The 12,583-nt window shown below is 32.4% G+C and overlaps 1 protein-coding gene across 5 annotated transcripts in view; it reads left to right on the top strand.

Annotated features, from left to right (window-relative positions):
* Positions 1-551: 551 nt before the first annotated feature.
* Positions 552-12,583, top strand: part of LOC134707455 (protein timeless homolog) — a 52,444-nt gene continuing 40,412 nt past the window's right edge. For 2 of the 5 annotated variants that reach the window (XM_063567207.1, XM_063567203.1), the window contains exons 1-11: positions 552-600; positions 4,361-4,455; positions 6,220-6,373; positions 6,814-6,931; positions 7,368-7,430; positions 8,165-8,266; positions 8,556-8,711; positions 9,692-9,756; positions 10,712-10,780; positions 11,446-11,710; positions 12,171-12,283. In XM_063567207.1, coding sequence (XP_063423277.1) covers positions 4,368-4,455; positions 6,220-6,373; positions 6,814-6,931; positions 7,368-7,430; positions 8,165-8,266; positions 8,556-8,711; positions 9,692-9,756; positions 10,712-10,780; positions 11,446-11,710; positions 12,171-12,283 — 1,193 coding nt within the window. In that variant the 5' untranslated portion in view covers positions 552-600; positions 4,361-4,367. Of the gene's footprint in view, positions 669-4,360; positions 4,456-6,219; positions 6,374-6,813; positions 6,932-7,367; positions 7,431-8,164; positions 8,267-8,555; positions 8,712-9,691; positions 9,757-10,711; positions 10,781-11,445; positions 11,711-12,170; positions 12,288-12,583 lie in introns of all 5 variants that reach the window. The other 3 variants (XM_063567206.1, XM_063567204.1, XM_063567205.1) reach the window with 3 other exon arrangements.

Genomic DNA, 12,583 nt, shown 5'->3' with positions numbered 1-12,583 from the left:
TTTTAACATTACTTTCATGATTTTACAAAGGTTTTATTCAGGTTTTAACATTACTTATATGATTTTAGCATTACTTGTATGATTTTATCGAGGTTTTAGCATAACTTGTATGATTTTATGATAAGTTGAGTCAACTGATTTCTGAGAAATATGTTTCTTCATTTTTAAAAGACTTTTTGAAAATTTTTATATTTTATACTATTTTACCTGTATTTACCTGTACTTACCTGTAATATTGGCGCAAATGAAAGATTTAGTTTTTGGCGCAAATGAAATATGGTTTGTGGCGCAAATGAAAGATTTTTTTGGCGCAAATGAAATGCCAATTGGCGCAAATGAAAAGCACCGACCATAATTATTATTTTTTCGACAAAACGAAACAAAAATATGAGATTACTTATTTTCTTTATAGAATCAAATTGTGTGCCTAAAACAAACTATCTATTTATAATTAATAATTCAATATTATAGTATTTTCAAATTTGATTGAATATACAAGTGACAAAAAATAATAAAACTGTTATTATTGTTCGTTTTTTTTATTTTTTGGTGAAATTTTAATTCACCTTGTAAACAATTCCCGCGAAAATAAAAAAAAGAGTAAGAAACCGTCAGATAATATATATCCAAAAATGTTTTAAGAATATACTATTTAAAGGTTTGACGTTGTATGTAGTAACTGACCAATTCTATATTTTCCCATAAAAATACATTTAAACACAGATGATGTGTGATTTTGTCCAGACTTGTAGTCCGAGATTACACTGACGTCCGACGGCTGTTTTGCCAGACAAACTGGGGCCGTGGGACAAAACAGCCATCGGACGTCAGAGTAATCTCGGACTACCAGACTTGATGCTGACCTCCCTGCAAATAATTTGAAATTTATAGAATTTTTAGTTTGATCGTTGATGAGCCCTTGTCCTTTGCGAAGCCCAAAATGGATTTTGCCATTTTGGAGACGAAATTATAGAAGCAATTATTTTTATCTCAATACTCGTACTTTGACACCTTCAATCTTGGAATTTTTTCCCCAGGGAGTCGTTTGACACCTTCAATCTTGATATATGATAATCCAAAGAAAGACTATTTTATATATTTTTACTTTGACGTCTGTTGTATGTGTTATATATCAGTATGTATGGTCAGATTATGTTTCTGTATGTGAGAGGGAGTTATTCCCCATTTGTCAGTATTTTGTATTTATGTTTGTGACGTCATCTTTGTCTGATTAAAATGTAGAAATGGAAGCTGATGTGTTTTTATGTGTCCGTATATAATCGCCTCCATCCATGCTACCAGAGCTATTCCCCTAGTCTGTAATATGGTGGAGTGACCTACATGTAAACGATCGTGAATAATGATTTATACATATTTTGGATTTTGTTTTTTAATGGATTTTGGATATTTTTACTTGTGAAATTGACCGACTGTTCCTGATGGATCCTGCCATTGCCGCCATGAAGCTGAAGACTTTTATTGATTTTAAATTTTTATACCCGAACTTTTATTATAATTCCAACATTTAAGTTTATTTTTGGAAAGTAGAACAGACCATGTCTCGTCTTGTATACGTACTGTCTTTGTGATTTGTGATGAATGTCAACTACCTGAGTGTATCCCGTTTTAACCTGAAGCACGTGAGATTTATCTCGTTGCATCATGCATTTTATTTCTGTAACATTTGGATCCTGTTTATACATTTATTATATGCTATTTTCATTTGACATTATTTAAATAATTTGTATCGGTGATAATTGTATCGCCATGCATACTCAAGTTCCGATTTCACCAGAAGCGCCAGTTTTACTGTTTATTGATGTTGACCCAGATTAACCCGTTGAACTACACGTGTGATGTGTATTGCTTAATGTTGACTGTATTGCTGTTGTGTCCATTCCGCCGTTACCTATATTAACTGTTATATTTACCGTATTTTGGTGATAACTGTATCGCCATTGTTTTGAAGAGTTCCAAGAAGACCTATTTTAAAGAAACCCTGATGAATTTATTCTGTACAAGAACATTTTATTTTTAACTATGTTGATTTTATGAATCCAGATACTTTTCATGCTAATTTTGTTTACTTTGAATTTAAGCTGATGTGAATGGGTTTATCATTTAGCGGTGTGATATTTATTATAAATAAAACCTTTTTAAATTTAAGAGTTTAAGGTCTCTGATGATATTATCAAATGAGTATTCAGCTATTTATAATGATATCAGTTTGTCTAGTAGGAAATGCCATTAATATGTGTGTGTGTATGACTGTAATTGTTTGTGTGAGAGTAATGCGTGCATAAGGTCATCCGAGGGAGGAGTCCGAGATGCCAGACTTTCGGTTTTGCAGCGTTGATACGTTTGTTTTAAAATGGTTACTAGAGTGTATAAGATTAACTTTATTGATGTAAACTTTCAATTTTGAAATGATTATAAATTGCATTTTTTTAACACATAAACATATTGACCATTGTAAAAATTTAGTAAATTTTTGTATTGGGGGGCGGGATGTTATATATCAGTATGTATGGTCAGATTATGTTTCTGTATGTGAGAGAGAGTTATTCCGCTTTTGTCAGTATTTTGTATTTATGTTTGTGACGTCATCTTTGTCTGATTAAAATGTAGAAATGGAAGCTGATGTGTTTTTATGTGTCCGTATATAATCGCCTCCATCCATGCTACCAGAGCTATTCCCCTAGTCTGTAATATATGTCTCAGTTGATAATACTAAAAAAAAAGAAACATACATCAAAGGCTATTGCCTCTTGACTCAAGACAAGTTCAGTGTTATTATACCGGCAATCATACCTGCCAACCTTTGAAAACTTTGAGATCACTTCCTCAGCAATGACAGCTGTGTTGGAGATTTTGCGCAAACGACATTTTCAAGTGAAATACATGTACATGTATATGACCTTTTTTTTTTTGTCATTTTTCATTCAGCACCAATAAAGTCCAAATTTTTCTCCCATAAACTCAATGTAAAAATAATTTGTAAAATATAAAAATTCCCTACATGGGTATCCTATTTTTTCAAAGATGTAATAGAAAATAGTTATCAAAGGTACATTGTACCAGGATTATAATTTAGTACGCCAGACGCGCGTTTCGTCTACATAAAACTCATCAGTGATGCTCATATCAAAATATTTATAAAGCCAAACGAGTAAAAGGTTGAAGAGCATTGAGGATTCAAAATTCAAAAAAGTTATGCAAAATATGGCTAAGGTAATCTATGCCTGGGATAAGAAAATCCTTAGTTTGTCGAAAAATTCAATGTTTTGTAAACTGGAAATTTATAAAAATGACCACATTATTGATATTCATGTCAACACCGAAGTGTTGACTGCTGGGCTGGTGATACCCTCGGGGACGAAACGTCCACCAGCAGTGGCAACGACCCAGTGGTGTAAATAGTTATCAAAGGTACCAGGATTATAATTTAGTACGCCAGACACTTTGGGGAAAAAAATACCAGTTTTTTCTGTTTTTATTTGATTATATTAAAAAAAAGATTCAAAATGGAATTAAAATTATAAACAAAAGTGTGACAATAGGAGCAGGTATTATAAAGTGAATAGTACACTGTAAAAAAATTCCTTCAGTTGAAAAAATTACAAATATTTTACATTTCTTCAACATCATTGACCATGTACACCAAAATATATTGTACAAGTTTTTGATTATTGATACCGTACATATTTGTACTTCATATAATTGTGAATAGAAATGGGGAATGTAACAACCTGACTATACAGAAGACAACATCCGGAACTAAAGGCCACCAATGGGTCTTCAGTGCAGCAAGAAACTCCTGCACCTGGAAGCGTCCATCATCTGGCCCATAAACAAATATGTATGCTAGTTAAGTAATAATTTGGACATCATACTAAACTCTGAATTACACACAAGAAACTAAAATTAAAAATCATACAAGAATAACAAAGGCCAGAGGCTCCTGACTTGGGACAGGTGCAAAAATATGGTGGGTTAAACATGTGTTTTGAGATCACAAGTTCTCAACCCTCCCCCTATACCTCATTGCAGTAATTTTTTGACAAGTCAATGTGAGATTTGAAATTATTCATGTCATTTGGCCTGCCCTTTCAATGATATTTATAATATTACAACTTTCTAGGTTACATGTATTAAAAATGATACCATTCAACCCATTAACAACTTATAATGTCTCTATAAAAAATGGAATAAAATATACCATGTGCATTCAGTTACATTGTGTAACTAGGTTTATCTGTATAGTGTATATATATCACAATAATCAATCTCTTTCTTTACTGTGATTGATTATCTACTAAATGAGTATAGAACTCTATTGTGAAAAATTCTTTATTTTCAGGTTCATAATGGTTATGCATGTAGAATTACAGGCTACATGTAGCTCTCTGGGATATATTGAAGGGAACAAGTATGTCAAGGAACCAGACTGCCTAGGTATGAGTTGTACTTTATGGTTACATATGATTGTTTGAAACATTTAGAAATATGATTTGGTATTACCAATGAGACAACTCTCTATAAGGACCAAATTGCACAGAAATTAGCTAATAAAGGTCACCATATGGCCTTCAACAATGAGCAAAGCCTACTTCAGTTTTGTAGTATAGTATTCTTCAAATTTGATTGGACATGTTGAAAAGTACATTTTTGTACATTCAAAGTGAACAATTTTCTAATAAAAAGAATTTCACTTTTTATCAAAGACATTCAGGTTACCAGGTTTCACAGCAAACAGTTTGTCATTAAAGATTACAAGAAATTCAATCTATCTTATTTATGGTTATGTTCTGGAAAATTGCAACTTATGTTTTTCAGCTTACTATACAGTATTAAGTTTGCACATTTGAAGGTTGTAGGGTGACCTTTTGTTGCTATTATCCATGTCCTTTAATAGGTCTCTAGTTGACAAATTGTCTGATAGGTAATCATAAATGTACATCATCTCCTTCCATTTTTGTCTCGCCTTGAAGGAGTCAAAAAGCGAGACATAGGTATGCTGTTTCCGGCGACGGCGATGGCGTCAACAATGTATTAGTTTGTGATTAGCTCAGTTTTATGGGGAACCACTAGTGGTATGTCAATGATAATTGGTATGCAGATGTATTACCATTGCCACATCTCATTGCCATGGAGATTATTTGACTCCGCCCCCTCAGTCATGGTCTATTGACTTTGAATGGTTTTCTTACTTTACATGTATTAGTTTGTGATTAGGTCAGTTTATGGAGATCCACTTGTGGTACGTCAATGATAATTGGTATGCAGATGTATTACCATTGCCACATCTCATTGCAATGAAGATTTTTTGGCTCCGCCCCCTCAGTCATGGTCTATTGACTTTGAATGGTTTGCTTACTTTACATGTATTAGTTTGTGATTAGGTCAGTTTATGGAGATCCACTTGTGGTACGTCAATGATAATTGGTATGCAGATGTATTACCATTGCCACATCTCATTGCCATGGAGATTATTTGACTCCGCCCCCTCAGTCATGGTCTATTGACTTTGAATGGTTTTCTTACTTTACATGTATTAGTTTGTGATTAGGTCAGTTTATGGAGATCCACTTGTGGTACGTCAATGATAATTGGTATGCAGATGTATTACCATTGCCACATCTCATTGCAATGGAGATTTTTTGGCTCCGCCCCCTCAGTCATGGTCTATTGACTTTGAATGGTTTGCTTACTTTACATGTATTACTTTGTGATAAGGTCAGTTTATGGAGATCCACTTGTGGTACTTCAATGATAATTGGTATGCAGATGTATTAGCATTGTCACATCTCATTGCCATGGAGATTATTTGGCTCCGCCGCCTCAGTCATGGTCTATTGACTTTAATTGGTTTGCTTACATTACATGTATTAGTTTGTGATTAAAATTACAAAAAGGCGAGACATATCTCTGTGATAACAGTTTATTTATGCTAGACCTGGTCTGTCCATCTGTCTGTCCCGCTTCAGGTTAAAGTTTTTGGTCAAGGTAGTTTTTGATGAATTTGAAGTCCAATCAACTTGAAACTTAGTACACATGTTCCCTATGATATGCCCTTTTAATTTTTAAAAGTTTTTACCCCAATTTCGAAGTCCACTGATGAACACAGAAAATGATAGTATGAGTTGGTCATCCATATAAACTACAGACACATCAAAATATTCTTGTTAAAATCACGTACATGTAATACATATTTTTCAGAGGCTATCAAGGATCTTATCAGATTTCTGAAACGTGAAGATGATTCATTTGAGATTCGTAGAGAGTTAGGGAATGCTCAGATTGTACAGAATGATTTACTTCATATCATTAAATGGTATTCACATGACGAAAAACTGTTTGATGCTGTTATAAGGTTAGATGCTCTACTGAACAAGAACCAGTTATAGTGCATGTAGTGGGTGATCATTCAAATTAAGGGAAGGCAGTAGATCTAGATTTATAAACAAGGCGATACTATATTACCAATGAGACATCATTCTAACAATAACAAAACATGGACAAGGTCAACTAGCATGAACTATAGTTTTATGGAGCAATATCTAATTTTGGTTTACCTTTTATTTGTTAAAACAGCATTTCTAATGAGACTTTCTATATCTACAAGAACAATTCACATTCTAAGAGGATTTGATATCTACCAGAACTGTTTGGAAACACATGATCATATTTTTCATTACTGTTATCACTGCATTCTTTACACATGATAGCAGTTGGCTATATAAATTATGTTTTTTGTATGTTTTCATGAACTCGTGAAAATTTTAACATTGTAAATCATTTCTTCTTTTTCAGACTTCTTGTTAACTTAACACAACCAGCTATTTTGTGTTTTAACAATACAGTTCCTACTGAGAAAACCATTAGAAATATTTACATAGAAATTGAATCCATTTTACAGAGTTACAAAGAGGTTTGCTTAACAGAGTTTTCAGTGTGAAACAATTTCCATTTTATTTTATTAGATGTATAACAAAAGAAGAAGTGGTATGATTGCCAATGAGACAACTCTCCACAAGAGACCAACATGACACAGAAATTTAAAACTTCAGGTCACTGTACGGCTTTCAATCTTTAAAGTTTTAAAGACAATTTTGTGAAAGAAAGTGTATTTTTTTGTGTGGTTGGGAGTACCCAATTTATTTCTGCAACTCTTCCTAAGCCCTTATTAGAATTTATTGAATTTTCTCAGAATCTTAATCATGGAATGCTATTATTTTCTGTTTTATCAACATTATTTTTGGTAATTTATCAAGCAGATCATCAACTGCCATTGCTTTATTAACTACAACATGTGCATTTTGATTTTATACAGTTTTATAAAGTGATGTATTTTTAATACTTTGTAGGCCTTTGTTGATGAAGAATTGTTTAATGCTTTAACTCAGAAACTTGGAGATTTACTTAAACTGGTAAGTATTAAAAACAGAGAATTGAAATTGGGAATATGTCAAGGAGACAACAATGTGACCAAACAACCCAAGGCCACCAATGGGTCTCCAACACAGTGAGAAAATACTTAATCCAGAGGCTGGCCCTTAATAATAATGTGTACTAGTTCAGTGAAAGTGGACGTCATACTTAACTCCAAACATATAGATGAACTAAATTTTAAAAAACCACCAAAGCTAACAAACTCCAGAGATGACATGATTTATTCATATTTGACCATTAACCTGGGTCAATTTTCTTCTCTGTATGATTGAAATTACGTAACTTCCGTGTCCATTTATTGTTAGAAAAACATAGAAAATATTGGATTTTAGCAAACACACATAGTGGGCATGGCTTAAAATGCATGTTTTGTCCATTACCTTGAAAACCGCTATAGATGGCAAATCTTACCAATGTTTATCACTTTTTAAAGATATAAGAGAGAAAAAAAACTTTCAATATAAAAATCATTTGCACATGGCCCCGGCATGATGTCATACATAATTTTATATTTGTTATATTATAGGATTGGGAATACAGACACTGCTGTATGATGTCATACATATTTTTATAGTTGTCATATTATAGAATTGGGAACACAGACACTGCTGTATGATGTCATACATAGTTTTATATTTGTTATATTATAGGATTGGGAACACAGACACTGCGGTATGATGTCATACATAATTTTATATTTGTTATATTATAGGATTGGGAACACAGACAGGAAGAGGATCGACTTCTTATTGAAAGAATTTTGATATTGATTAGAAATGTACTTCATGTTCCTCCTAATGAAGATCGAGAGCAGGTAGATATTATTGTCAAACTTGAAGAGCCTGTTAGATATGAATATAATACTAAAAAAAACGAGAACAGAAATTGGGAACATGCCAAAAGACACAAAAACCTGAACAAAGAGCAGATAACAGTAGAAGGCCACCAATGGGTCTTCAATGATGCAGCTAGAAAATTCTTTTTTTGTCCTGTTACAGATAAGGGGGCATTTAAAGTGTCTGTACTTCAAAAAATAAGTTACCTTTCTCTAACTTCAGTTTGACTCAACCAAATTTTTTGAAACTTAATCTTTTATTATTCAGAGAACAGATGATGATGCTACTGTTCACGACCAGGTTATATGGGCAATACATTGTACAGGACTGGAAGATCTCTTGTTGTATATAGCCAGTTCTGAAGATGAAAGGAATTTCTCCATGCATATTTTAGAAATTGTCTCATTAATGTTCAGGGAACAGGTAAATTAATGACTATATTTGTATAAAATTTGTAATCATTTTCAATAATACCCTAAATTTTCACACATATTTTTCTAGTCAAACTAGAATTATTCTAACGCAATGCATATGTTTTTAATAAAAGCTCCATATTAAGGATTTTTAGCTCACCTTGCCTATTATAGATAGAGTTAAACTGTAAACAGCAATGATGTTCAGCAAAAAGACCTAAAAATAAGTCAACATGATCAAAATGGTCAACTGACCCCCTAAGGAGTTATTGGTGAGCGACACAGGCTCTTTAGAGCCTCTAGTTAATTAAAGCCGTTAATATTTGATAAGATTTGTCAGACACTAGGCAAATTCATAAATCAAGTTAAAATTCACTAAATCAGATTACATATCAGTAAATGAGATAATTTTTCATATTTCTCTGACACTAAAATATAAGAATGCTTTCATGAATAATAAAGAACTATTTCACTTAATTTTTTTCTTTCAATAATGTGTATGAAATCTACATTCAATGTCCATTTTCAAAGTGTTAGTAGAGAATGAGTGCCAATGAAACAACTCTCCATGTGCCAATGAAACAACTCTCCATCCAAGTCACAATTTCTAAAAGTACGTTTTTCAACACACATCCTTGGCTCAAACCGAACAGCAAAATTTCTAGGGCCCCAAAAATTACTAGTGTAAAACCATTCAAACGGGTAAACCAACTGTCTAATCTATATAAAAAAAAGGAAACAAATAACACTTATGAACCACATCAACAAACGACAACTACTGAACATCATCTATTACAAGGTGAGTATTAAAATTCATGTCTCATAATGTAATACTGTCCTAATAATAGGACACTAATATTTGCTGTAGGCCAATATTTAATTAATTTGTCATAGTATAGATACTGAATGTTCTGCCATGTGGTTAGAACATTCATGGATGGAAGTCAATTGTGTACCTCTTTTAATGTTTCTTACGCTTTTTTATTATAGAACCCAGAAATCTTAGCCAGCGCTGGTGTACAGAGGTCAATGACAGAGAAAGAGAAAGATGAAAGGTAAATAAATGTTATATGTAACGTGCAATCTTTCAATTTATATAGGTACTACATTGCAATTTAAAAAACAGTTTGTTGTACACCAACACTAGACCTAGTTATATACTAAGCAAGTTAGTGCTAGTGCTTAAACTGTAGTTTGTCTTATAAAAGTGGAAAAGGCAAATGTGTTATCACAGTTAAAAGTGCAATTAGTTTTGAATGATAATTTGCATTGGACTTTCACAAATACTTTGGAGGGTTAGATTTTACGTTCTTCCAGTCCATAACTAAGGAAAGCCACTTTCAATATAAAAAAATTAAACATAAAATACAAATTTGTATCTCAAAATCTTAATGTGGCATTAGAATGGAGAACACTGTATTGTATTTTAGGTTTGATCTCTGTATCTGAGATTTTACTGTTATAAATTTAGTTATTCTAGCCACATGTAGCAGAGCAAGGTAAACAGATATCTTTGACAGTAAAATCATGTTTTACAAGGGTCAATTTATAAAACAACACAGTAATCTTTCCATTCTAATGTTACACATAAAAATAAATCCCCTTTTAGTAAACATGTTGACCTCAAAACGACATTGATCAATGAAAAAAAAAATGCAGTCTTCCAAACTCATGGTGTTCTTAATAATTCAACTTGACTTCTACTTTTTGAAGTCCACATTTGAACAACAAGTCAACAAGTTGCACACACATTTTCAGGTGTACAAAAACAGATCTTGACTGTATTTTAAAGTTTGATGTATATTTAACTGGGTTTGATACCTTTAATATTGAATATATGTCAATCTTTTTGAAACTAGTCAAAATTACAACTGTTCTAGTTGAGAATTGTTTGATGACTATTGTATGAATGACCTTGACCTAATCATTTTTGTAAGAATACAAAGTAGATATGTTTTAATTCAATTTAGATATGACGATATTTATAAACTTATATTTATTATATTTTAGAGAGTTAGAGATGGTTAGAGAGCAGGAAAAACTGCAAAAACTAGCAAATGTGAAGAGATTTAGTACAAGGTAGAAATTATATGTAAAATTGAGAATGGTAATAGACAATGTGTCAAAGAGACAACAAGCCGACCAAAGAGCAGAAAACAGCCAAAGGCCAACAATGGGTCGATATCACTGCAAGAAAATCATGCACCTGGAGGCTAGCCATAGCTGGGCTTAAACAAAAATGTGTACTTGTTCAGTGAACAATGGACCTTCTACTAACTCCAAAACATATAAATGAACTAAAATTAAAAAAAATAAAGAATAACAAAGGCCAGAGGCTCATGACTTGGGATAGGCAAAAATTGTAATGGGGTTAAACTTGTTTAGTTAGATCGACCCCTATACCTCTAGCCAATTTAGAAAAAACAAACACACAGCAATACACAATGTAAAATTCAGTTTTAAAGAAGTCTGAGTCTGCTGTCAGGAAAGGTAACAGTAAAGATATTCTGTTTATAAATAGTCTACATAAGCCTTATTTTTGGCATATCATGCACACTAAGAAATAACAGAAGTCTGTTCACAAAGTTAAAGATATATATAGGATACATTGAATAAAATCAGCTTAACCAGACAAGAGAATATGATTAGAAAGTTCATGAAATCAAACCTTCAATAAAATTTTAAAAAAACAAATACAAATCTTATAATAACATTTTTTATCATGTTTCAAATAATTTTTATAGACATTCTCGATTTGGTGGAACCTTTGTTGTACACAACATGAAGTCTATCAGTGACAGGGAAGTTATTTATCACAAACCACTGAAAGATGTAAATGAAATGACATTTGACAGCACTAAAAAACCAAAGAAGAAACCTAAAAATAGACAACCAATCAAAGGACAGGAGGTTAGCAGGAGATCAACATTGAGTATACGTCTTGGATTGAAGGAGTTTTGTGCACAGTTTCTAGACAATTGCTACAACCCTTTGATGTATGCAGTTAAGGTAATCATTATGATTATTTCTTGTAAATACAGATGTTATAAAGATATAAGAAGATGTGGTATGAGTGCCAATGAGACAACTCTCCATCCAAGTCACAATTTATAAATGGTAAACCATAATAGGTCAAAGTACAGCCTTCAACACATAGCTTTTACTTTACTCACTGTTAGATATATGGTAGAAATAGTAGGTTTACGAACATCTTAACTATTACAAGTATAGTGTAACAAATACTACTAAACAGAATTACTTCATATTTTGTCAGCACCTGAAAAGGGGTTAGGTGTTAGACCCCTATTTCCTGTTTACTGTCACTTAGAATTTTGAGTGAGGGTATGCATAAAAACACATTCATTTTTATCACAACTTTTTTTCCATTGATTTCTTTTGAAACCATTATATAAAGTCAGTAGATATATTATCTTCGTCTCTTATGACATCATTAAGTCTTTTTTTTCAGGACATATTAGCAAGAGAGAAAACCCAGGACCATGATGAAACTTATTACCTCTGGGCCATGAGATTCTTTATGGAGTTTTGTCGCCATCATAGTAAACAAGTAGATTTAGTGAGGCAAGTTACTAGAGTTAAAAACTTAAAGCCAATGAGCTAGAATAAGTGTGGAACCCTGAAAAGCCAATGAGCTAGACTAAGTGTGGAACCCTGAAAAGCCAATGCACTAGACTAGACAGGAAATATTAAGATGTTTGTAATCTCATGGGTTTGGACTATTTAAAAGTCCTGGTACCAAGGTTTTGAAAACATATTTTATAAAGGAATACACTAAAGCTAACATTGACTTTTTACTTTCACTTTATAAAAATATGAGTACAATATTTATGTCAATGTTTTATATTGTAAGATACTTTATAC

The sequence above is a fragment of the Mytilus trossulus genome, chromosome 2, assembly GCF_036588685.1.
Source record: "Mytilus trossulus isolate FHL-02 chromosome 2, PNRI_Mtr1.1.1.hap1, whole genome shotgun sequence".
Lineage (NCBI taxonomy): Eukaryota > Metazoa > Mollusca > Bivalvia > Mytilida > Mytilidae > Mytilus > Mytilus trossulus.
The sequence above is the reverse complement of the archived record's forward strand: the minus strand, read 5'-3'. Positions and strand labels throughout refer to the sequence as shown.